The following is a 20,498-nucleotide window of genomic DNA, read 5'->3' as shown; positions in this document are numbered from 1 at the left end:
GAAATTTGGATTCTGAATGTCTTTATTTCATTGTTTCAGAGTGCGGTACAACTGAGAGTGGAAAACACAGTGGCTTCTTCCAACTGCTTCTTCAGAACGCAGGTGAGAGATATGTTCTCATTCCTTTCTATTTCTTTTTTTTGGGTTTGTTTTTATTTTGCTGAATCTTTGTTTTTTGGCATTTGATGTTGGTTTTGGTGTTTTCTTGGAAGCAGGTGATTTCAGGGGTGCAAAGGAATGGGAAAGGTCGGAGCGTGTGGCGGCGAAGGAAACTGGTACTGTTTGAGAAACCCTAATTGATTGTTCCATCTAGTGAATATGTTACGATAGTAGTGAAAGATATGACTTCTATGTGAAATTGTGAAGTAGTTTGGAAAAAAGGCTTGTGGAATTGTTATTGTTGGTGCTTAACTGCTTAAGGATAGGGTGGTGGCATTAGGGTTTAGGAGCAGCCATTTGTAGTTTTTCGCATTGTAAGGTTATGGTCATGAGTCTATAAGTTGTGGATTGTTTGGTTTGTTTTGAATTACAAGACAAGAAGTGAGGTGTTTTTCTCATATTGAGTTGATCAGTTGTGTGGAACTGGATGAGGAGACAATATGTGACATGTTGAGATGGGATTCTTCATGTGACAAGTTCAGTGGCTGCTACCGGGCATGCAATACAGTCTGGACTCCAATGTTGAGAGGATTTGAAATGTGGGAAGGTGAACTTGCTTCAGTGTCTACTTAAGTGAAACATAATAAATTTGAAAGTACGTAAATTTTGACTTTTGTGAACTGAACGATGGGTTTTGAACAGAAGATTTAAGCAATTTAAATCGCAGTAGATTTAGTCGCTGTTGCTTGTGCATAACTAGGTTCTTACAGCAAAGGGGTCGAATGTAGGTGAGAAAGTGATAATATATTTGAGAGTCAAGTATTGTAAGGTTAAGTCGATGAGTCTATTGTTTGGTTGATTTCTGATGGAAAAACATGATTTATGTTCAATAGAAGTTTGAGTTTGTTTCGTATTGGATTCTAGTGTGTATAACTGGAGAGCATTTTATATGCAAGTTTGCCTTTCCCCCACAAATTCTGTGTTTACTGATAAATTTCAGCTACATGAGTGATCATTACTGTTTTGTATACCCTGTAAGTCAGAACCTTCTCATACTGTGCTATTGAGCATTAACTGAAGATGTCCACATTTTTCATGCTTTAGACAAAGAAGGATGACATGTTGCGATACGGAATGGACAGAGTTCCTTTTCTGGAGGAACAGGTTCGGAAGGTCAAGGATGGAGGACAGCTCATGGGAATGGACATTGAGAGACTACTACTCTCAGAGGACAACCGGTTTGATTTTGTGAATGAAATTGCGGCTGAGGCCAACGAGTATGTTGAGAACAACCGAGATGAATATGGGGGTAAGAAGAAAGCTATCCTTCAGGTGCTAAGTAACCGTGTGAATGATGCTGGGTTTTATAGACCGGAAGCATATGAAGAATCTGACCCCTTCCAACCAGGGCCATCGTATTTGAAAGAATTTTATACTTGATTTTGTGTTGTGCATGTTGTAATGGTACTTTAGACGGTATTGTTTTACGGTATCTTTTTTGCAATATTTTTCTTCTCCCTGTTACACTTACTTGGAAATTGGTGAAGAAAAATGAATTTGAGATCATGAACATCTTTCCTAGCATTTACAGTTATTCGATTAAACCAGTAGGTTGGCCAAGAAAATCCATACATGTCTGAAACTTGTACTAAACTATAAACCATACATGCTAAAAATTATAACAATACTCACCTCTCCAACAATTGTTCTTTTCACTCCAACGAGAGTACCTTGTTGAAGAACAGCGTACCGCAATAAAGGGGGCGGAATTTCTGGGCGGTGATTGTTGTTTTCTTATTACACTTGTTCTTTAAGATGTGGAACACACAATGTCTTCCTTAAAACCTTGATCATAAAATTTCTCGGCTCATCTTCATCGGGTTTCAAAGTAGTGAATCAAACCACCTAATAGGGCCGGTCTAATAGAAGCATGTTATGATGTAAATGTGACAAACGTTGTAGGCTTCCTGATAATAAGATATTTGGTTCGAACCTCAATTTATGGAAATACATCCCTTAGTGAGAGGCCATACACCCCCAACTACGAGTGGTAACTCACTCAGCCACCATAACAAAAAATAACAAAAAGAAAAAAATTACTGAATAAACCGTTGACAGTCAAACCCTTTGTCAATCTGACGTGGCAAACATTGTCCAATCATAATGCACCAAATGGCCCCACTTTCCCACCCCAATCCGTTAAATCAGTTAAAGGCCTAGCTTCACTCTCCTATGGTCTCCCTCTTATCCTCCACCACCATTCTCAGAACTCACAACTCGTTCCCTAACTCACCGCTTCAACTCAGTAGTAGAGACTTCTGCATGGCTCTGTTAAGTCCACAACTGCAGAGGTTCCTCTTAACCAAATACAACTGCAGCGGTGGAGGTACTGGCTCATTCAAGACCTCACCCACCAACACCAACAAGAACAGTAGCAGCAGCTTTTCCAACAAGTCAACTACCCCACTATGCTCAGCGATTGCCATAGACGCGCCGGGATCGTCCTCTGCTGATGTCGCCGGAGTCAGGTGGGGCTCCACCAGCTTGCAGGGAGCGCGGGAAGAGATGGAAGACGGCGTTGTTGTCCGGTCCGATGGCCTTGACGGTTATTCATTTGCTGCGGTTTTTGATGGACATGCTGGCTTCTCCTCTGTCAAGTTTCTCAGGTTTTGTTATATTAATAGTTGCTACTTTTTCTGTTTGAATTGGTTTTTTTTGTTTTTCGAGTTTGAGTATGAGAACTGTTAAAAATATTATAATTCGAGGGTGGGAAGGTTTTGTTTTGGTGAAGAAAATAAGAAAATGCGATTTGGCTATAAAAACGTGTGCTATAGTCCACGGTTTTGGTGAAAAATGGCAGTTTTGGACAAATAAAGTTTCTTGGTTAGTTTGTTAATAGCAAGTACGTTGGTTACTATTTGAGCAATATGATATTGTGTATAAGCATCATATAGTTTTCTGAGTCCGGGGTTTAACTTTCTGAATAATTTCAATCTTTGGTAACAGAGATGAGCTCTACAAAGAGTGTTGTGAGGCTTTACAAGGCGGTTCGCTATTAAGTGGGAAGGATATCAAAGCTATTAGAGAGGCTTTACAGGAGGCATTTGAAAGAGTTGATGCAAAGTTGTTGAATTGGTAGGCAAATATGTTGAATTGGCATTTGCATGAAATTTGTATAGTATAGTTGCAAACATGATTCTGTATTCGATATTATTCCATGGAAGGTTTAGATGGTGTTTCATTTTGTAAAGGCTTGAGAGGAATGGGGAAGAAGATGAGTCTGGTTCAACAGCTACTGTTATGTTTGTTGGGAACGATATGCTTTTCATTTCACATGTTGGCGATTCGTCTGTGGTATGGTGCTTTTATTTGAATGCTCTCCTGGTGTATGTATAGACCCCTTTTATATGAAAGGTGGTATATAGTTTGCTGATTTATCAGCTCACTGACTGATGCAGGTTCAGTCTTGTTCTGGAAAAGCAGAGGTGTTGACTAGCCCTCATCGACCATATGGAAGCAACAAGGTCTGTCTGCAAGAAATTAAAAGAATCAGAGAAGCAGGTGGATGGGTGTGTTTTTCTATTCTTCGTTTATTTCCAAGTTTTTACCTTTTTTGAGATAGTAAATGCTTGAAAGACATTGTAAGGTATTAACCTTGTAGACAACAGTTAAAACTGATTGGTGTTTTTCCTTTGTTCCATTGTGTGATTGCATTTGAGTTTGGTCTTATGTTCATCGGTTGACAACTTACATTTGGTGTCTATAGATCGTCAATGGAAGAATTTGTGGAGACATTGCTGTATCTCGCGCTTTTGGTGACATGCGGTTCAAGACAAAGAAAAACGAGTTCAGTCTTCTAACTTTCTGATCATTCTTCTATAACTTAGGGATGCATTTGTTAGTTTTTCATGTAATTTTTGATATAAGGATTATCAAGTTATGCACAATACTGAGGGTTGTTGCATTTTGATAAATGGAAAGGATGCTGAAGAAAGGAGTTGAAGAAGGAAGATGGACGGAGAAATTTGTTTCTCGGTGAGTAATCTTGTACATCTTAATGACTACTGCTTGCCTCAATATTTCTCTTCCCAGCCTTTTTCTCTTGTAATTTAGGATTCTTTGGAGTTTGGTCAGTTCATCACTACTAAGCATATCATAAACACATGGTTTAAACACTAGTGTACTCTAGTCTAGGAGCAAGTAGCGTAAAGAAGACTGTTCTTTCTTTTACTGTAGTATATGGTAAAACAGCGGTTATAAAGTAAAACCACTCATTTTATGTTGTTCCAGAGTGCAATTCAGTGGAGACCTTGTTACTGCAACTCCAGACATTTATCAAGCAAGTCTTGGGGCAGACTCAGAATTTCTAGTGTTAGCATCTGATGGCTTATGGGATTACATAAACAGGTATCATGACACTCTTGATTGCTCATTAAAAACTTTCCCAATTGTCATACTTTTCTCTTCAATCTATTCAAAAGAGGAGGAGTCACCTTTAAACTTCTGTTGCTGTCAATTTCAGCTCAGATGCGGTTTCATTTGTAAGGAATCAGCTTCGACAACACGGAGATGTCCAGGTATATATGGCCTGCACATTTGTATTTGGAAAACTACATTGATTCTAGAACAGTGCTTAACTACATATACTTTTTGTTTCTGATTTCAGCTAGCTTGTGACGCGCTTGCTCAAGCTGCTCTGGTAAGAACTAATTACTGAACACTGTTTTACTCTGACCATAGTGGTTAGATTCTTTACTTAATTGGGTAGTCTCTTATGACATAAGATTTACACGTTCTGCAGGATAACAAGTCACAAGATAATATCAGCATCGTCATTGCGGATTTAGGGTATGTATCTGGTTCTACATCTACATGCAGGCATGGTTTGATCACCACCTTGTTTGGTTTCTTTTCTGTTTCTAAACCCTGGTTTTGAATCACCCACAGGCGAACAGACTGGCAACGTTTGCCCTTCCAAAAACAAAATGTTGTATATGAATTTGGGCAAGCTTTTGCTACTATCGGGCTCGTTTCGCTTGGAATTTGGATGTCAACATCGTTGCTTTCTTCATGAATCTGAGGCATCCTGAGTTCCTGACTCCTGAGGATGATGTATATACTGGAAATCAACATAGGTTTTCACACTTACATTTGTATAATCATAATTGTACATGCCTCACGCCTTGATATACTTTTTATTTAGGTGAACTAGAATAATCTTGCAAGTGTAATAGTAAAATTTAGATGATTTTACATGATCAATGATAGTTTGTGAGTGAAGAAATTAATCAATCAACCAGAGAGTGGTTTGAACTATAATGTGTGCAGTGTGCTCGTGTTAAGAATTCTCTCACTCTCACACACACTACCAGCCAGACATTGCCAAAAATTGACAAGATAATACGACAGGTCGTAGCGAGTACCTTTCCTTCAGGGGCAAGAACTATGTGGGAAAATGACTTTTGAGGTTCTGAAATCACAAGTTTCAAGCGGAAGTGCTAGCTCATGCATTCACAGGCTACAGCAAAATCTAAAGGTGCGTGTATAAGATCAAATATATGCCCTTTTGAGATGACCGAATCCCAATCCTCAAAGAAATCTCAAAAGTTTGATAATTAGAGAAACACACACATAAAAGATAGTCAAGCAGACATTAGAAGTGGTGGCTTTTCTAACAGATGAGGAAAAGTAGTGTCTTAACTTGAGTCAGCAGCAAACACAATAGCATATCAGCTCTTAATATCCACCTAAAAGTCCAGATGATGAAGTAAAAAGGATGTTTATGCTAGTTAAGTGCTGGTAAAGGCCTTTAAACCTGTTCGAACTAGAAAAAATATATTCATACAGTGCCAATGGCAGAAAGTTTATTTCATACTTGATACATATATAATAGAGAAACAGTAGCCAAAAGGAATTGCATATGATATGAAGTTGGCATTCCTATATATGGCTAATGGCCACACAGGACAACTCGTTAGACTAGTACACCAGCATATCATATCAGCATTATTGAAGAAACTCTAGTCTGGATTAATGCTAGCCCTGTATATCAGGTGACGTACATCGTCTCCTTTAATTCCTTAGTACATGATCAAAATTATCGATACTATAAGTGGATCAAGTAGTAGTAGTAGTCGTATAGTAGCAGTCGATAATCGATCATGGGTTTCTCCCATTGCCAGGTCTCCTTCGAGGGTCGTGTTTGGGGTTGGCTCCCGCATCATCGTAGTCATGCATTGTTGCATCTGGCATCATAAACAGCTTCCTTGAATTCACTTTGACACCCTTCAAACACAGACCATATCAACTATCTAGTTAGCTAATCCTGTAAGCTAGCAGAATCAAGCTTCTGATAAAAGCACTAGTGCTATATATACCTTGTGAAGTAACTGATCATTGTCATCCTTGAAGCCTTCAACAGTGTTGTTACCTACAAGAGTTGCATGCAGTACTTATCAGGTCAAAAGTTTAAAACACACATATGCCATTATGAGTGAGATTTTTATTTGGCGTAATTAATTACCTGAAACTAAGGAAATGAGAAGCACTGAGAGGAGAAGTACTTGAAGAATGACGAAGTTGTTTCTAAGCTGAGCCATTGCTTATTTTCGTCGTGATCTCTTATCGATAAAGTTAAAGGTCTTCGGCTCTAGAGGAGGGAGGTAGGGGAAGAGAGGGTGGCCTTTTATGGTTGCTGAAAGATACTTGGGTGGTAGGAAGCAAGCAATTGCAAAGCATGTGCGCTATGACTTATAAGGAGCTATATATAGTTAAAGAGAGCAGAGAAGAGAGCTGTTATAGCATTCATTGTGTGCACTCATCCTACCCAATAGCAACAGAAACATGATGATGATGATGAATGTTAGCTTTACCCTACTTCCCTTTTGCCCACAAACACAAGTCAACTCCTGCAACAATTCCTTGCATGGCTTGAATTCCTTGCCCGTTTTCTTTTATCAGTTCTCATCTTCAACAATGTTCATGATCATGTGTCGACATTGACGCATCAGACGCCCTCATGGCTATTATATGCTCCCATTGTTTTCAATGGTGCACAAGTTCCAAGTGCAGGCCCATTGTTTCAATGCCATTGTCGATAAATTGTGTATTGAGATGTCATCACAACAAAGATATTACGTGTACCATAAATCTAACACTTGTATCGGTTCCAAGATACAACACAAGTACAAATACTATGATCAAAGTTTGAAAACTCATTAGACGCTCTCAATTTAGAGGGCAGGCTTAGAGCGTATAGAAGTCGTCTAGGCGTGCTGGACGGTGTTGTTTTGTAACACGACATATAATTATGGTTCGAAAACTCGCTAGACGTTACTAGGACGGATGGTTGGCTTGTAACTCCTAGATGGGTTAGGCGGCCCTGTTTTAGAACAATCTTTTGATTTGCTAAGATATTTCTTCACATTCACATATTCATAACCTTAAGGCTTTCGCTCGACAAAACTAATAGTGATTCTCAATAGACCTTTGACAATGTTAGACTTGGAGATCAAGTTCATCAAATTCTCTTTATCCCACCTCCTAAAGATCTGGTTTCAACTTTGGATCTAACCCAAACCTCAACGGATAGGAAAAGGACATCGATTTCGAATCGGGGTGTGACATTATCCCACCTCCTAAAGAGATCTCATTTCAACTTTCCGTAGTACAAAACACCACTGATGACCTAATTCTGCTTTAGGTCCTTCTATTTCGGCTTTCATCGCAAAGTGGATCATATACACAAAGTGGGCTACAGATGAGAGCAAATATATATTAGATACATGAAAACCTATGATGAATTACAAGGGTTGAATTGAAAAATTTGGCGACCCACTACTAGTTGAGAGTTGGGAGAGGGGGGAGCACTATCATAGTATTCACAATAGAGGGGACAAGTCAAACATTTACAAGTACACTACTATCTTATACTAATTCTATTAAGACAAAACATGTTTGCACTAATCATATTCCCCTAAAGCCCTAATTTAGGACCCTGGTAATCTATGTTGGTAATGATGGGGAGGGCTAGTCCATTTTTGGAACATGAAGCTATGCTTGGTACTTGGTCTATGGAAGCCATGGATGAGATAAGTAAGTGCTGTGAACAGCGTAATGTAATGTAGTGTCACTGTAATGGACTTTACCAAAGTGGGACTGGCTATTCATTTTGGATGCTCACTGAGATTTAATAGCTATATATTTAATTTCTAAGCTTTTGTTTTCATAAAGTTAATGACGAGTCCAAGACTCCCAAGGAAGAAGATCACCTCACATGGTGTGGCGGGGGATTTGCCAGAGAAACAAACAAGAGGTACAATATGGAAAAGCAGAGAGCTCAGTATTATTCCACTCACTCGCACAATGGTGTGTGCTAGTGGGAGTCATATCACAAATTCACAATACATTACAGCACCTTCTCTGAACTGTCTTCAGTGTTCGAAAATCTACCATATCTTCCTATTCAAAACTCAGACGACTACTTTAGCTGAAAATCTACCATATCTGCCTAACATAATTTGCTAGGTAAACATATTGCAATGAATACCAAAATCAGAATAGAGCTTGTTGCAAGGGGTAATGAAAATTATATCACAAAATTCACATAAAGTTTAATTTGTAATATGTCTTGAAAGATAACAAATGAGGCAATCCACCAAATACAATGCCTCTCCCAATCAAGCACCATTACACTTTGTGATGTTGAATGATACCAAATTCCAAAAGGTGGAGATAGCAAAACCCAAGAAGTTATTACATGTTCCTGAGCAAAAGAAAAACCTGTTCTTCAAAAAAGCCGCATTACAATGATTTCATGAAATGCATGGTATATTGGACATATGAAACTGACTTAAATCTAATAACTTTGTGAATATGAAAAATGAATAATGCAATGCAGGATCTGCGTTTTCCAATAGCACGTCTCGACCCTCAACCCATAAGAGAAAGCAGTCAGATCTGCTGATGAGATATTCTGGAATACACACTAACTATGACGGATGAATGAAGATATGAATAGATGCAGACTCTAGATTCAGGAATCAAGACCTGGTAAGGAAGACGTGAGGGACATGGCACACAACGGGTGGTGATAAGGCGTCAGCACCCGAGCAAACATTAGGGAATTTATGCATTCTGACCCAAAAATCACTGGAGGAGATCACCGCAGGAGACACACATATTGGTAAGACCTTCAGTATTCAAAGACCAATCGACCTGAGTGGCTGAGAAAAGTTGCACTCATCAATGTCACTTACCGTCCACTCTGGTGCCAAAATCCTCTGTGACCTGCATGCCTTAAACCGCTTCAGTGACACTCACTGCCCACTCTTCTATGAAATTACCAGGACCCAAGCCCTTTGTGCTGATGCAATTGTTAGTCACAACTTTTGTAGATGATGCAAGTTAGTGACAACTTGAAGACTGACACAGCTTCCGTTGCCCGACTGAAAATGGTGATGCTTGACTCATGCAATTCTATGACCCAACTCAACACACCCAAATGCATGCAGGGACTTCCAAACAAATAGAATACACCAGGTGGCAGCCTCAGACAGAAATGGCACGACTAATTGCCAACTTGGCCCATTCTGCAGATTCTTTAATCAAAAGATCTTCTGAAGACAAGCATTCATTCAAAAACTCTCTGCTAGACATAGATTGCTGTATCAAAGAGCCTGCATGACTTCCCAGTGTATCTGCTAGATCTCCCAGAACTCCAATAGCTGTTTTCATCACCACATCATCCCTACAAACAAGTAGAGTTCCAAAATTAGGGGGGAACAATATATCACACACACACACAAATATATAAAAAAGATAAAAGTACTAAACACCAGACGGACTCACATGTCTTTCCCCATGTATATGCTATCCAAGAACTGCAGGATATGAGGAGCATAAGCTATCAAGAGCTGTGTTTTTGGTGAGTTCTTGAAACCTTGGAAAATCCCAGAATATGCCTCCAAGATTCCATTTCTTAGAGAATTGGTATAGTCTGTCAATTCATCATCAGCACATGTGCGGGCCGACATCTCAGCAGCACTCTGAAGCATTGGCATGGCATATATCAAGTACTTCTCAAAGTTCTCTCCTATCGCCAGAGCTATATCACCAAAGCAGGAAAATATAGGAGGCTTTACAGAGCGGTGCAGCTGGTTACTTGATAAATCCCTTAGCAGTAGGGTCATTATTCCATCACAATATGGCAGAATCTTATCTTCCAATGCCCTAGCAATATCCCCTACAACACCGACCGTGACAGCACAGATTTGGTACTCCTCAAAATTCTGAAGACCCATTTCCAGATACTTGTAAAACTCGGGCATGTATTTTGCAAATTCTGGGCCACTTGCGTAAGCAAGGGCCCCAATGGCAAGCATGGCTTCCTCATGGACAGTAGCACTTCTACAAGCAAATACTCTCAAGAAAAGTCCCATTATCTGATCTGCATACTGCAGAAAAACATATTTGGTTGGCTCTGACGAACCTAGCTTTTGAATAATGACTTGTAAGCACCCACAGAGAAGTCCCTGTAACTCACTCTGCCGCTCTCTCTCATCAGATGCTAGTCCCTGGCCCTCAAGAGTCTTGTGCAGTTCAATCATTATAAGAGGTACAAGTTGCAATACCATGGAAGCAGTTTCTTCAGTCGAACATCTAACAACTTCATTCAACGCTTCATATGCAGCAGTCCTTAATCGTGATTCCCCAGCATCTTCTCTGTGAGTAACAGTGATTAAAGATTGAACAATTTCCTGGAAAAAAGGAGCCAGGGGAGATGATGCCCCTATATCCTCATAACCCTGGGCAAGAAAATAAAGAGCGCCACAGGCCTTCTCAGCAACATTTGGCACATCCTTCATGCTTTGAAGAAGAACTGTGATGATCTGTTGGCAGTTTGCTGGTGTAATAATCGGTGCATCCACAGTTGAACCATGAAGGAATTCAAAAATCCTTCCTAAGGTCCAAGCAGTAGTGTCCTTCACTTGGTTGTTTGGGTCCTTTGTCAAAGCACTGAGCATGAATGTCAAAGCAACATTAACAATAGGTGTCAACTTGTCTGCCGACGGACCCTCCAAGATGGAACCAAAAGCATAAGTCGCTGCTTCCCTTTGCCTCCACTCTGGCTTTGTTATGTTTTCTTCAATAAATGGCATGACAAGCGGAACAATATCGTCGCCCACTGTCCGAGCCACTAGACAAAGGCATGTTCCCCCAGCCATAGCAATATTCCAAGCTCCTTCATCCTGATCCTGATCCTCTTCCTGCTTAAGTAGTGTCTCCAAAAGCATAGGGACAAGAGCAGGGAGTGCCTGCTTGATAAAGTAAAAGCAAGGAATATCAGAGTCCCCTGTAAAATCACCCCCATAATCTTCCAATATATCTATCTCCTCGTCACAAACTGAACTCCAGAATTCAATGGCTTGAAGAGCAACTGGTTCCTGGTCTTCCCTAACTGCTTTTGCTGTGATGTTAAAGATGTCTTGAATGTAAGGGGCTATTTTGTCGTAGTAAGTTGATGAAATTGCAACCAGACACTCAAAAGCAGCCAGTCGTATCTTCAAATCTGGGGAGAGAGTTGCCTCACAGACAACTCTCATAATATAATCACGCTCCATAGCATTGCTAAAGTTGGCTTGAGCAAAACCCAAAGCATTGTACAGTGCTCGGGTGGCAGCAAGTCTAACCTCAGTGCTCCCTTCAGATGCATTCATACCCTGAACTACAGCCGTCAGTATTTTATTTACTTGATCTTGATCCACAACTTCAGGCGAGACTTCCTCACACAAGTAGCCAAGAGTCTCTAAAGTGGCTTGCTTTACATGAGGCGGTAACTGGTGAATATTCGACAAGAGTGATCCAATCAGTTCTGGCCACTGTTTCTGAGGCAACTCAATACCAGCAACTTTCGCAATGACTTGTGAAGTAGTTGAACGAGCATCTGCCACAAGGGAAGAAAGGGTCTGTAACAAGCACATTTTAATCTGGTTCTTCGCAGAAGGATCTAGTGCCAGCCATCTCTGAACAAGGTCAGACTTCCTATGTTGTTCCTTAGCATCCAAAGCATTCTTCAGTATCAAACCAGCTAATTTTCGGCTCTCGACAGGTTTCTCTTCATTCGCTAGCTCTCTAGAAAGAGATAACAAAAACAAAGGAAGATCTTGCTCCTGCAACTGTTTCAAGCTTTCTTCAGCCTGCTTCCGCACAGTGCCATCTATTGCTTGAGCATTCAGAAGCACCTGGGTAACTTCCAGCGCCATACTGTATCTGAAACTACAAAAAGAATAACTGTTTAATAAATTAGATCAATTCAAGGTAACAGGTGACAAATAGATCATAACATCCACATTCTTGCAGGACTACAGACTGAGAAGGTATTAACATCAAGTAACCAAACATAAACCTACAGCTGGACATAAAAACAAAACCGCAAACCCCTGAGTTAGTGAATTTGCCTGAATAATCCAAATTAACCGCAGAAAATAGCCATTCCCGAAACCACTCCAAATCTACCAACAGAACAAATACTTCTACAACTGAAAGAGTGAGTGTGAACACTATGATTACAGTAACCATCAATCCATAGCATAATCAATTAAAGCCGATTCGGACAGTTTCCTTAACACTGCTAACAAAAATCTATATTACACTATCCATTCATCATTACACATCAAATTTGAACCTAAACCCTGCTACACTCACAGAACCAAAAACCCTCATTTCCACTAAAACAATCCATAACACAAAAACCGCATCACCAAAATCCAAACGAACAATTTCACAGATCAAATGAGGCTAAACACAATCACACGCATACGATTTCACAAAATCCTCACCACATTAAATAAAAACAAAATTCGCAAAAAAAAAAAAAAAATTCAAATCCATAACCGATCGAATTGCTTCAAGCTAGTATCGAAACTGAACCGCTCGAGCGGAATCGAACAGTAATCAAGCGAATCGAACCGCTTTGAAATCAAAATCAAAATCACAGTAGTACATGTAACATAACACTAGTTTTTAGCACTGAAACGAAAATTAGGGATTTGAAATAGAGCATTGATATATAGAATTACCTGTAAACGAAGAGAGAGCTTGGAAAACCGTGCGGTTACGGATCGGAGCAGAGAGGGCTTCTTCTTCTTCTTCTTCCTCAGAGAAATAGTGAGAGAGAGAGTTGCTCAGCTGGACTTTGGATTTTGCAGAAAGGCTAAAAATTTCATTTAATTTCTTTTGAAAAAAAAGAAATGGATTTCAATAATTTGCGGGCCCCAGTTTTATAGAACGCGTTCGTATGGGTCTATTATTTTTTTAAGGATGAAATGTACACCTTTTTTGTTTTTCTCATTGTAAATAATGGGGGTACTAATTTTACGCGATTAGATGACATTAATTCAGATGCATGATAATTAGTAGTTACTACGTATGAAATGGTTACGAATGACTAAGAAAGAATTGTGTACTTATTCGACCGTGTACGCATTTAAAATACGTAATTTTTTAGTTGTATAACTGTTGTTACGTACAGCTGTTGTTATTAGTGAAACGCACACTAAGAGCTTATAAAGACTTTCTTTAAACTTGTACATTTCTATTAACTGATTGTGATATGGGTGCATATTACATCAGGAAGAGAGCACAAAATAGAGTGATCAAAGGTTGAGATTGTGATGGCTTTAAGATGTTGATGTTATGTACAGTAGCTACATAGCATTACCTGCACTACTGGCTCCAAGCAACTCATTGGTGGAAAGACAAAGCACATTACCTGGACTCTAAAAATGATGATGACAATGCCACAACAATTATTATTTTCTCTTCATAAAGAAGTAAGAAATATATAATTGATGCACAGATAAGAAAAGAGCCCATCATGAGTTGGAAGTTGGAACTTTGCTACTGTCATTGAAAATCCATTTCCTTCATTTCTATTTTCCTTTAAGTTTTCCACAGGAAACAGCCAAACAAAGCACATCATTCTTTGTTAGGGTTTGTTTGGAGTTTGTGTTTTTTTTGTTTTTTTTTACAAAAAAAATTCCCTCCAATGTTTGGAGTTCTTTTCATAACAAGTGATTTTGCAGGAAACACTTCATAAATCTGTCTAGCTAGGAGGGCACTTGGATTTGTGCAAATCAAAAATGGTACTTCCTAATGAACCTTCCAACTACATTTTTCTTCTTGATGCATTGCTTCCTGCAATTGGAGTCTCCTTAGCAACTTTCAAATGTTGAGATACGTAGGACAATCCTCCACCAGATTACATAGATCAAAACATTGCATTTTCATTGCATCAAAGTAGTTTAGAATTCGTCATGATCATCATGGATGTCATCGTCGTCGCTGCTCTCATAGACCGTGTTGTAGAAAACATCTTCGTGATGCAGCATCTCTTCCAACGTTAATTTTCCATCTTTGTTATCATCAGCCTGAAATGAACAATGCCACCATCACATTTTTCAGTAAATGCTCAAATGTATCTAATAAACCAGTGCTTTCTTTCACATTCATATATACTACAATGTATATATACTGCACTCAACTGACCTCATGAATTAGAAAACTTGTGTAATAAGTAGCATAGGTTAGTTCTCCTGGGTAAAGATAATGTAGTATCGGTCTCAATTCTTCAGCTTCCAAGAATCTGCCAAACATTTCCCAATTTTTGAAATTAGTCGTCATACATGTTGTTAATTTAGGCAGTAAATGAAAAAGAAACAAGCTAGTTTGATGTCTGTATAGTACTTGTTCTTGTTCACATCAAGCTCTGCAAATTTCTCTTTTGCTATGGGTAAGTCGCTTGTCTCAAATTCAACGTAATTCTTAAAGACATTGTAAGCATTGTCCGAAAACTCCACAAAACTCAGCTTGCCATCTTTATCATGGTCCATCCTTCTGCACATTTCAAATTAATATTAATCATGCATGTAACAAACTAGGGATCCAACAAACTGTTCATAGAAAAGGAATGTGGTAAACAAGAGCGAAAATCGGTATTGTATGTGATGAGAATGAATGTACTTCATCTTTTCTGTCAACAGCCATCTTTGAATTCGGTCATTTGAACTGTCTTCTGGGTGCAAAAAACTGCAAATGAAAGGTAAATTAGCCGAAATCTTCGAAGAAAATATTAGTATGGGAATAAAATTAGAGAATTTACTCTTTAAGTTCACTGAAGGTAAGTAAACCATTCCGATCAGCATCAGCATTATCAAATTGCTGCTTCCACCATCCAGCTTCTCCATGCTCCATATCATTCCTATCTGTTTCACAATCATTAACATCATCAATGGTTGTCCAACGAATCCAAAATATACAACAACATCGTTCTGCTTCGCGAATTAGAAATTTTGCAATGAAAAAAGATTCCGAAATCAAAGGGTGGAAATTATTTGAAACCCTACGGTGCTCTAGAGTTTTGAAACATTTTCCATTCCGTGAACCAAACAAGGCTTAACGTTATGAAATGGAGCTCGAAAGAAAAGTGCAACATGTAGAAGGTAGACAAGTATTGTACCAATATCCTCAATGGAAAATTGTGGCAGATACTCCCTGAAAGAAATGGCTCTATCTCCATCTCTATCATTTTCTGCCATTACTCTCCGTGTCCTATATATCATTCTTTCCATGGCTTGTGCCACAATCCAATGCTTCAGCTCATCGTAGCTGACAAATCCATCTTCGGGTGCCACATCCAACAAAGGGAAGAGATTCACCAGCCTCATGGTTAAATTCAAGTTTCCCGCCTCGTTCAAATATTGCTGAGCTTCCTCAACATCATTAGCAATAACCAAGTCGTGTTCCGTATCTATTGTATGATTGTGGTCTTCTAATCCCTTCTCCTCCACGTACCGTTCCATCTTGGATACTAGAGGGTCGAAAATGGGGACGTGGCCGGTGAAGCCAAGGCGGCGGTGATGGCCATGGTGGCGTGGCTTAAAGGGAGAGAGGACTATAAGAGCAACAATCGCGGCGGCGAATAGAAGATAGACCCCCTTCGCCATTGCTTGGCGTTAAAGGAAGAAAGGGGTACAGAAAAAAGGAGAAAGGCGAGGTCATATGGGACATGGTGGGGAGATACTCCGCCAAAATCCATGTTGCACAAGGGTGGCGAAAACGGTTAATGACAGTTAGAAGTGGGAGGTACATAAACATATATAGGATCAGCCCATTTGTTTGTGTACCAAATTAGAAATAGAAAAGCAAACAATTATATTGGATCCATGAAACATAGAGAAAAAATGTATTATGAAATTTGGTAATCCAAGTAAAATTGAATTTTTTAAACAAATTTTAACTTCATATCACCTCACTCAGATGTTATTCGCATTATATGGCTGACAGTGGCTTAGTTCTCTAGCTTCTTGTATATTTTTTATCTTATCAATAAATTTTCGTAGGGGACGATAAAAGTTAACCAAAGTTATTATATGGCTGACATTGGCTTAGTTCTCTAGCTTCTTATATATTTTTTATCTTATCAATAAATTTCCGTAGGGGGCGATAAAAGTTAACCAAAGTTAGTATTATGATTCCAATAAACCAGGCACCAATTCAAGATAATCCTACTAAGAAAGTGACCATGGCCTCTCACAATTTTAGCGTTCTTGCTTGTTATTAGTATCCATAGCAAAGATCTGCGCAATTGAAACCACAAAACCAAGAGTCGATATTGAAATGATTTGCATCTAGCTATGAAATATATATAGACGAGGGACTAGGAACTCTGCAACAGACATATTATCATCACTACTTTTACATCAATAGCCAATTCATATTGGGTTTCTTAATTTAATTAACCTGATCGATGGAAGGATGTATTGGAGTAATACTTCTACTCTTCTAGTTTTTTTTTTTGTTTAACATATGACAGACCTATTTTGACAGAAAAACCATTCATGAGTTAGCACAGTTTTAGAAATACGGAATTCTATATTCAGATAGAAAGTACACTCCAAACAAGAAGAAAGTATAACCAGATCAAACTCCACTAAATTGAATTAGACAACCCAGCTTTAGTCGCCACAAAGTTCCACAAAGTTCTTTGAAGCTACTACAACCTCCTCGTCCACCATCTCTTCCTCGACCTCATCATTGTCATCTGATATGACCTGCCACTCCTCCTCCTCGCTATAACGGTGCGATGGATACCTCACAGGAAGAGGGTTTAATATCACATCATCTGGATACTTAAAAGGAAGCTGGATCCCACACTCGTACAACTCCTCGACCACCTTATTATATTCTTCTACAGTTAGAATTCTCCTCTTCCTTTGAACACATTGTGCATCAGAAGGTCCATTAGAGTCATCAGATTCATCCCTCAAAACTATATACTCCATCATATGACGAACTTTAGATTTAGTTGGAGCGGGCTTCACACATATCAAAGAATCACTATAAGCTTTACTCACACCAAAACCTCCTTTCAAAGCATCATCCTTCTCCACTAAAGAAGCTCCGTTATAGTGATCTTTCAGATTTAGATCTTGAATCAAACAACAAGCTTCTGAAGCCATTCCTGCCTTTTGTAACGAGTTCTCCATATGACCAAAGTAGGTTGCGATTGTAAAAGACCGAACGCGGAGAGAGAAATGTTGCGGGAGAAATTAACTGAGAGAGAGAATTTGGGGAGAATATCGTTGTATTTCATTCATAGAATAAGTCTCTATATTTAGAGGATACAATACATAAGAAAATTACATATATTCATATTACAACATTGATATCGAATCCTATTCTGATTCTATTTTGACTAAGGCACACACAATAAATCATATTTTTCTTAAACAAGAAAGATATAATATTAGAATCTTAACTAATCAAAATGGGAAGGTAATTAAAACTAAATCATACATTACATGTAGAGATGAAAAAATTGAAATAATAATTTAAGAAATTAATCTTTTGTATCTTTACTGTTTTGGAATGTATTAATATGTGAATATTTGATATCAATGCAAATACAGTAGCTTGATATCAGTATTTTTATCTTAAGGATTATAATACTTGAAGAATCTTAACTAAAAATGGTAATTAAAGCTAAATCATAAATTAAATGTAAAGATCGTGATATATGAATAATGAAAAATAAAAGTTACGATCTATATCAAGGATTACCAAGACGCTCTAGCTTAACCCGGCCAAAAAGGCAGCAACACCAGCTGAGAAATCTAAAAGAAAGAAATTTACGATCTTCTCCAGGTCCGTTGTTCTTTTTATTATGATTTTGTTACAAATTAGGTTGCCTTATTTTGCTTGCAATGTAGTTCATTAGACGAAATATGGCTACCTAAAATTGCCTCAATTTTGTCGCAACCCTCATTGGGGTAGTTTATCTAACTTGTAAAGATTTCAACCTTAAAAAAGAAAATGAATTCCTCTGGTAATAAACAAAAAGTGTGCATGCATGTTCTCTGCTTCTCTGCTTCATGATAGATTTCAAATTTCATTATTTCAATTATGCCTCGATATCAATCAATACGATCGACCTAGCGCTTCAAAACAACAGCCAAAAATACATGAATTACAATTGTACGAATCAAATGCATTCCTGATAATTAAAATGCTGCTGAAAAAACCAGAGCTGCAATGAACGAGGCTGCAAAACCAGATTTGCAGAAACGAGAGGCTGCATTATGAGCTGGCGGTGGACTTGGCGGGGAAGATGGTGAAGATGGCTTTGCGTTATCCTTAGTATCCTTACTGTCGACGTCGCATAATGACTTGTGCTGCCCGCCACAATAATACACAAGATCCATGGCATTATCCTGAGTTGAGTTCAGCTTCTTCAACACCATAGGGTCGCTAAAGGCGTCGCAAATGCATTTCTTATCGTCACCCAAGAGCATATCCCTCAACGGTTTACAACATGTCTCAGGAACAGGATCATTGGTGGTTTGATTTCTTACTTGACAAGGCGCCAGTTTCTGCATGCATGGAAATGGTCCCTTGATATCCTCATCAAGATCCAACGTCAACTGGCCTAAGCCTACAACCGCCCATGAAGCCAAGATGATCACAAACAACTTTTGCTTTGAAGTAGCCATAGTTCTGATGATCGAGCTAGGTTGTCAATCAGATTAAACGCCTCTCTCAGAAGTAGAGGCTCTTAATTAATTGATTGGCAAAATACAGGTGCGAACAATGAGCCAATGAGGTGTTGGACTGTAAGAGGTATTGGTATGATGTTAATATAGATAATCTGCATCGCTATATATAGGCGTCTCCTAATTGGTGATAAGCAATAAGCCATCTAATAAACTGTATAATAAAGATCTGTCACCAACTTAATTGGGAAAATTTGAACTGGGAGGATTGAGCTATGCCATCGTTGTCTTTCGCGTTTGTGTCTGCGTTTTTCTTAACAAAAATGGAAAGGTAATTAAAACTAAATCATAAATTAAATGTAAAGATGAATTAAAGATATGAAATAATAATTTAAGAAATTAATCTTTTGTATCTTTACTGTTTAGGAATGTTTGATATGTGAATATCTGATATCAATACAAATAGCTTGATATCAGTATTTGTATCTTATGGTTTTGGAATGTATTTAGACTAGTTTCCTTGCAAGTAAGGTTAACCGAGCTCATTATGTATTTGTGCTCAATCGTCTGTGAGTGAAATCCATTAAGTAGGTCAAGCCTTTCGCTCAAGATCATTAAACAATATGGGTTCTCATCTCCAAAGCTTCTGCATGTCTACAATGATATTGCTCATTGTTTTCTCAGCAACCCTAGCAGTATGTCAGCCCCCTTCCGCTAGTTCCTTGGAACAAAACAACCCAGCTAATATCTCCCAGATTTTTGAAGATTGGATGGCAAAGCACAATCGTGTCTACTCCACCAGTGAAGAGAAAACAAGACGGTTTGAGATCTTCAAAGCCAAATATCTCTATGTGCAAAAGTTCAACAATGAAGGGGGACACACGTGGACTGCTGGGCTTAATGCCTTTTCAGACCAGACGACAGCGGAGTTCAGTTCTCGGTGCTGCGGCCGCCGCCCATCTCGCCTTAGGCGTAGGCGATATGATCTCAAGCCTACAGCCCCAATGTACCGGAGATACCGTTTCATGCCAAGGAGAGCCCTGGGATTTGAAGATCAGGTCTTGGAACCTGGGATTTGATGATTACCTGGGATGCTTCTTTTCCCTTGGTCAATTATAATAATTTGATATTATAAGACTGGAACTTCTTATTTTCCTTTGGTCAATTATAATAATTTGATATTATAAGACTTGAAAATATGGACGTATATTTATACGACGCTTATATTTTCATAACAATTCATGTATTTGATTATCCATGTATTTTATAATAAATTCATATATGTGAAGATACACGCCGTGTACGATGATCTCTCGTCATAAGACTTTCGGCATATTCAATCCTCATTTC

At 38.7% G+C, this 20,498-nt stretch overlaps 6 protein-coding genes and 1 non-coding gene across 7 annotated transcripts in view; 3 read left to right on the top strand and 4 right to left on the bottom strand.

The window, feature by feature from the left end:
- LOC101305888 overlaps positions 1-1,713 on the top strand; it is a 1,814-nt gene extending 101 nt beyond the window's left edge. Inside the window, exons 2-4 of the mRNA XM_004307915.1 lie at positions 40-102; positions 216-275; positions 1,204-1,713. Of these exons, the coding sequence (XP_004307963.1) occupies positions 40-102; positions 216-275; positions 1,204-1,539 (459 nt within the window). The 3' untranslated portion in view covers positions 1,540-1,713. The remainder of the gene's footprint in view (positions 1-39; positions 103-215; positions 276-1,203) is intronic.
- A 708-nt stretch (positions 1,714-2,421) lies between these two features.
- Positions 2,422-5,386, top strand: LOC101312589 (protein phosphatase 2C 57-like). Its single transcript, XM_004309077.1, has 11 exons — positions 2,422-2,765; positions 3,106-3,234; positions 3,351-3,453; positions 3,558-3,668; positions 3,866-3,945; positions 4,081-4,134; positions 4,390-4,506; positions 4,622-4,676; positions 4,766-4,798; positions 4,901-4,947; positions 5,047-5,386. The coding sequence occupies exons 1-11, from the start codon at positions 2,422-2,424 to the stop codon at positions 5,171-5,173; spliced, it is 1,200 nt and encodes a 399-aa protein (XP_004309125.1). The 3' UTR covers positions 5,174-5,386.
- Positions 5,387-5,936: 550 nt separating this feature from the next.
- Positions 5,937-6,837, bottom strand: LOC101305012. Its single transcript, XR_185309.1, has 3 exons — positions 6,623-6,837; positions 6,477-6,529; positions 5,937-6,384 (listed from the first exon to the last, which is right to left on the bottom strand). It is a non-coding gene; the product is annotated as an uncharacterized LOC101305012 (transcript).
- Positions 6,838-8,664: 1,827 nt separating this feature from the next.
- On the bottom strand, positions 8,665-13,250 carry LOC101304713 (importin subunit beta-1-like). The gene is made up of 3 exons (XM_004307912.1): positions 13,179-13,250; positions 9,949-12,369; positions 8,665-9,847 (listed from the first exon to the last, which is right to left on the bottom strand). Exons 2-3 carry the CDS (start codon positions 12,360-12,362, stop codon positions 9,649-9,651), a joined length of 2,613 nt encoding a protein of 870 aa, XP_004307960.1. The 5' UTR covers positions 12,363-12,369; positions 13,179-13,250; the 3' UTR covers positions 8,665-9,648.
- A 1,152-nt stretch (positions 13,251-14,402) lies between these two features.
- Positions 14,403-16,103, bottom strand: LOC101312302 (calumenin-like). The gene is made up of 6 exons (XM_004309076.1): positions 15,617-16,103; positions 15,260-15,362; positions 15,121-15,186; positions 14,845-14,994; positions 14,647-14,743; positions 14,403-14,528 (listed from the first exon to the last, which is right to left on the bottom strand). Exons 1-6 carry the CDS (start codon positions 16,101-16,103, stop codon positions 14,403-14,405), a joined length of 1,029 nt encoding a protein of 342 aa, XP_004309124.1.
- Positions 16,104-18,659: 2,556 nt separating this feature from the next.
- On the bottom strand, positions 18,660-19,148 carry LOC101312012. The gene has a single exon (XM_004309075.1). It carries the CDS (start codon positions 19,146-19,148, stop codon positions 18,660-18,662), a length of 489 nt encoding a protein of 162 aa, XP_004309123.1.
- Positions 19,149-19,771: 623 nt separating this feature from the next.
- On the top strand, positions 19,772-20,227 carry LOC101311718 (ananain-like). The gene has a single exon (XM_004309074.1). The coding sequence runs from the start codon at positions 19,772-19,774 to the stop codon at positions 20,225-20,227; it is 456 nt and encodes a 151-aa protein (XP_004309122.1).
- The last annotated feature ends 271 nt before the right edge of the window (positions 20,228-20,498 follow it).

The sequence above is a fragment of the Fragaria vesca genome, linkage group LG7 (genome assembly GCF_000184155.1).
Source record: "Fragaria vesca subsp. vesca linkage group LG7, FraVesHawaii_1.0, whole genome shotgun sequence".
Taxonomy (NCBI): domain Eukaryota; kingdom Viridiplantae; phylum Streptophyta; class Magnoliopsida; order Rosales; family Rosaceae; genus Fragaria; species Fragaria vesca.
This window is presented reverse-complemented; position numbering and strand designations above follow the sequence as displayed.

Bases quoted from the DNA above. Each gene is read 5' to 3' on its own strand.
- LOC101312589 (XM_004309077.1), top strand. From the start codon at position 2,422: ATGGCTCTGTTAAGTCCACAACTGCAGAGGTTCCTCTTAACCAAATAC. The intron at 2,766-3,105 runs GTTTTGTTATAT...CTTTGGTAACAG, and splicing joins TCCTCTGTCAAGTTTCTCAG to AGATGAGCTCTACAAAGAGT. The intron at 3,235-3,350 runs GTAGGCAAATAT...CATTTTGTAAAG, and splicing joins GATGCAAAGTTGTTGAATTG to GCTTGAGAGGAATGGGGAAG.
- LOC101304713 (XM_004307912.1), bottom strand. From the start codon at position 12,362: ATGGCGCTGGAAGTTACCCAGGTGCTTCTGAATGCTCAAGCAATAGAT. The intron at 9,848-9,948 runs GTGAGTCCGTCT...ACTTGTTTGTAG, and splicing joins ATATACATGGGGAAAGACAT to GGATGATGTGGTGATGAAAA.
- LOC101312302 (XM_004309076.1), bottom strand. From the start codon at position 16,103: ATGGCGAAGGGGGTCTATCTTCTATTCGCCGCCGCGATTGTTGCTCTT. The intron at 15,187-15,259 runs GTAAATTCTCTA...TTTCATTTGCAG, and splicing joins ACCTTCAGTGAACTTAAAGA to TTTTTTGCACCCAGAAGACA. The intron at 14,995-15,120 runs GTACATTCATTC...TGAAATGTGCAG, and splicing joins CTGTTGACAGAAAAGATGAA to AAGGATGGACCATGATAAAG.
- LOC101312012 (XM_004309075.1), bottom strand. From the start codon at position 19,148: ATGGCTACTTCAAAGCAAAAGTTGTTTGTGATCATCTTGGCTTCATGG.
- LOC101311718 (XM_004309074.1), top strand. From the start codon at position 19,772: ATGGGTTCTCATCTCCAAAGCTTCTGCATGTCTACAATGATATTGCTC.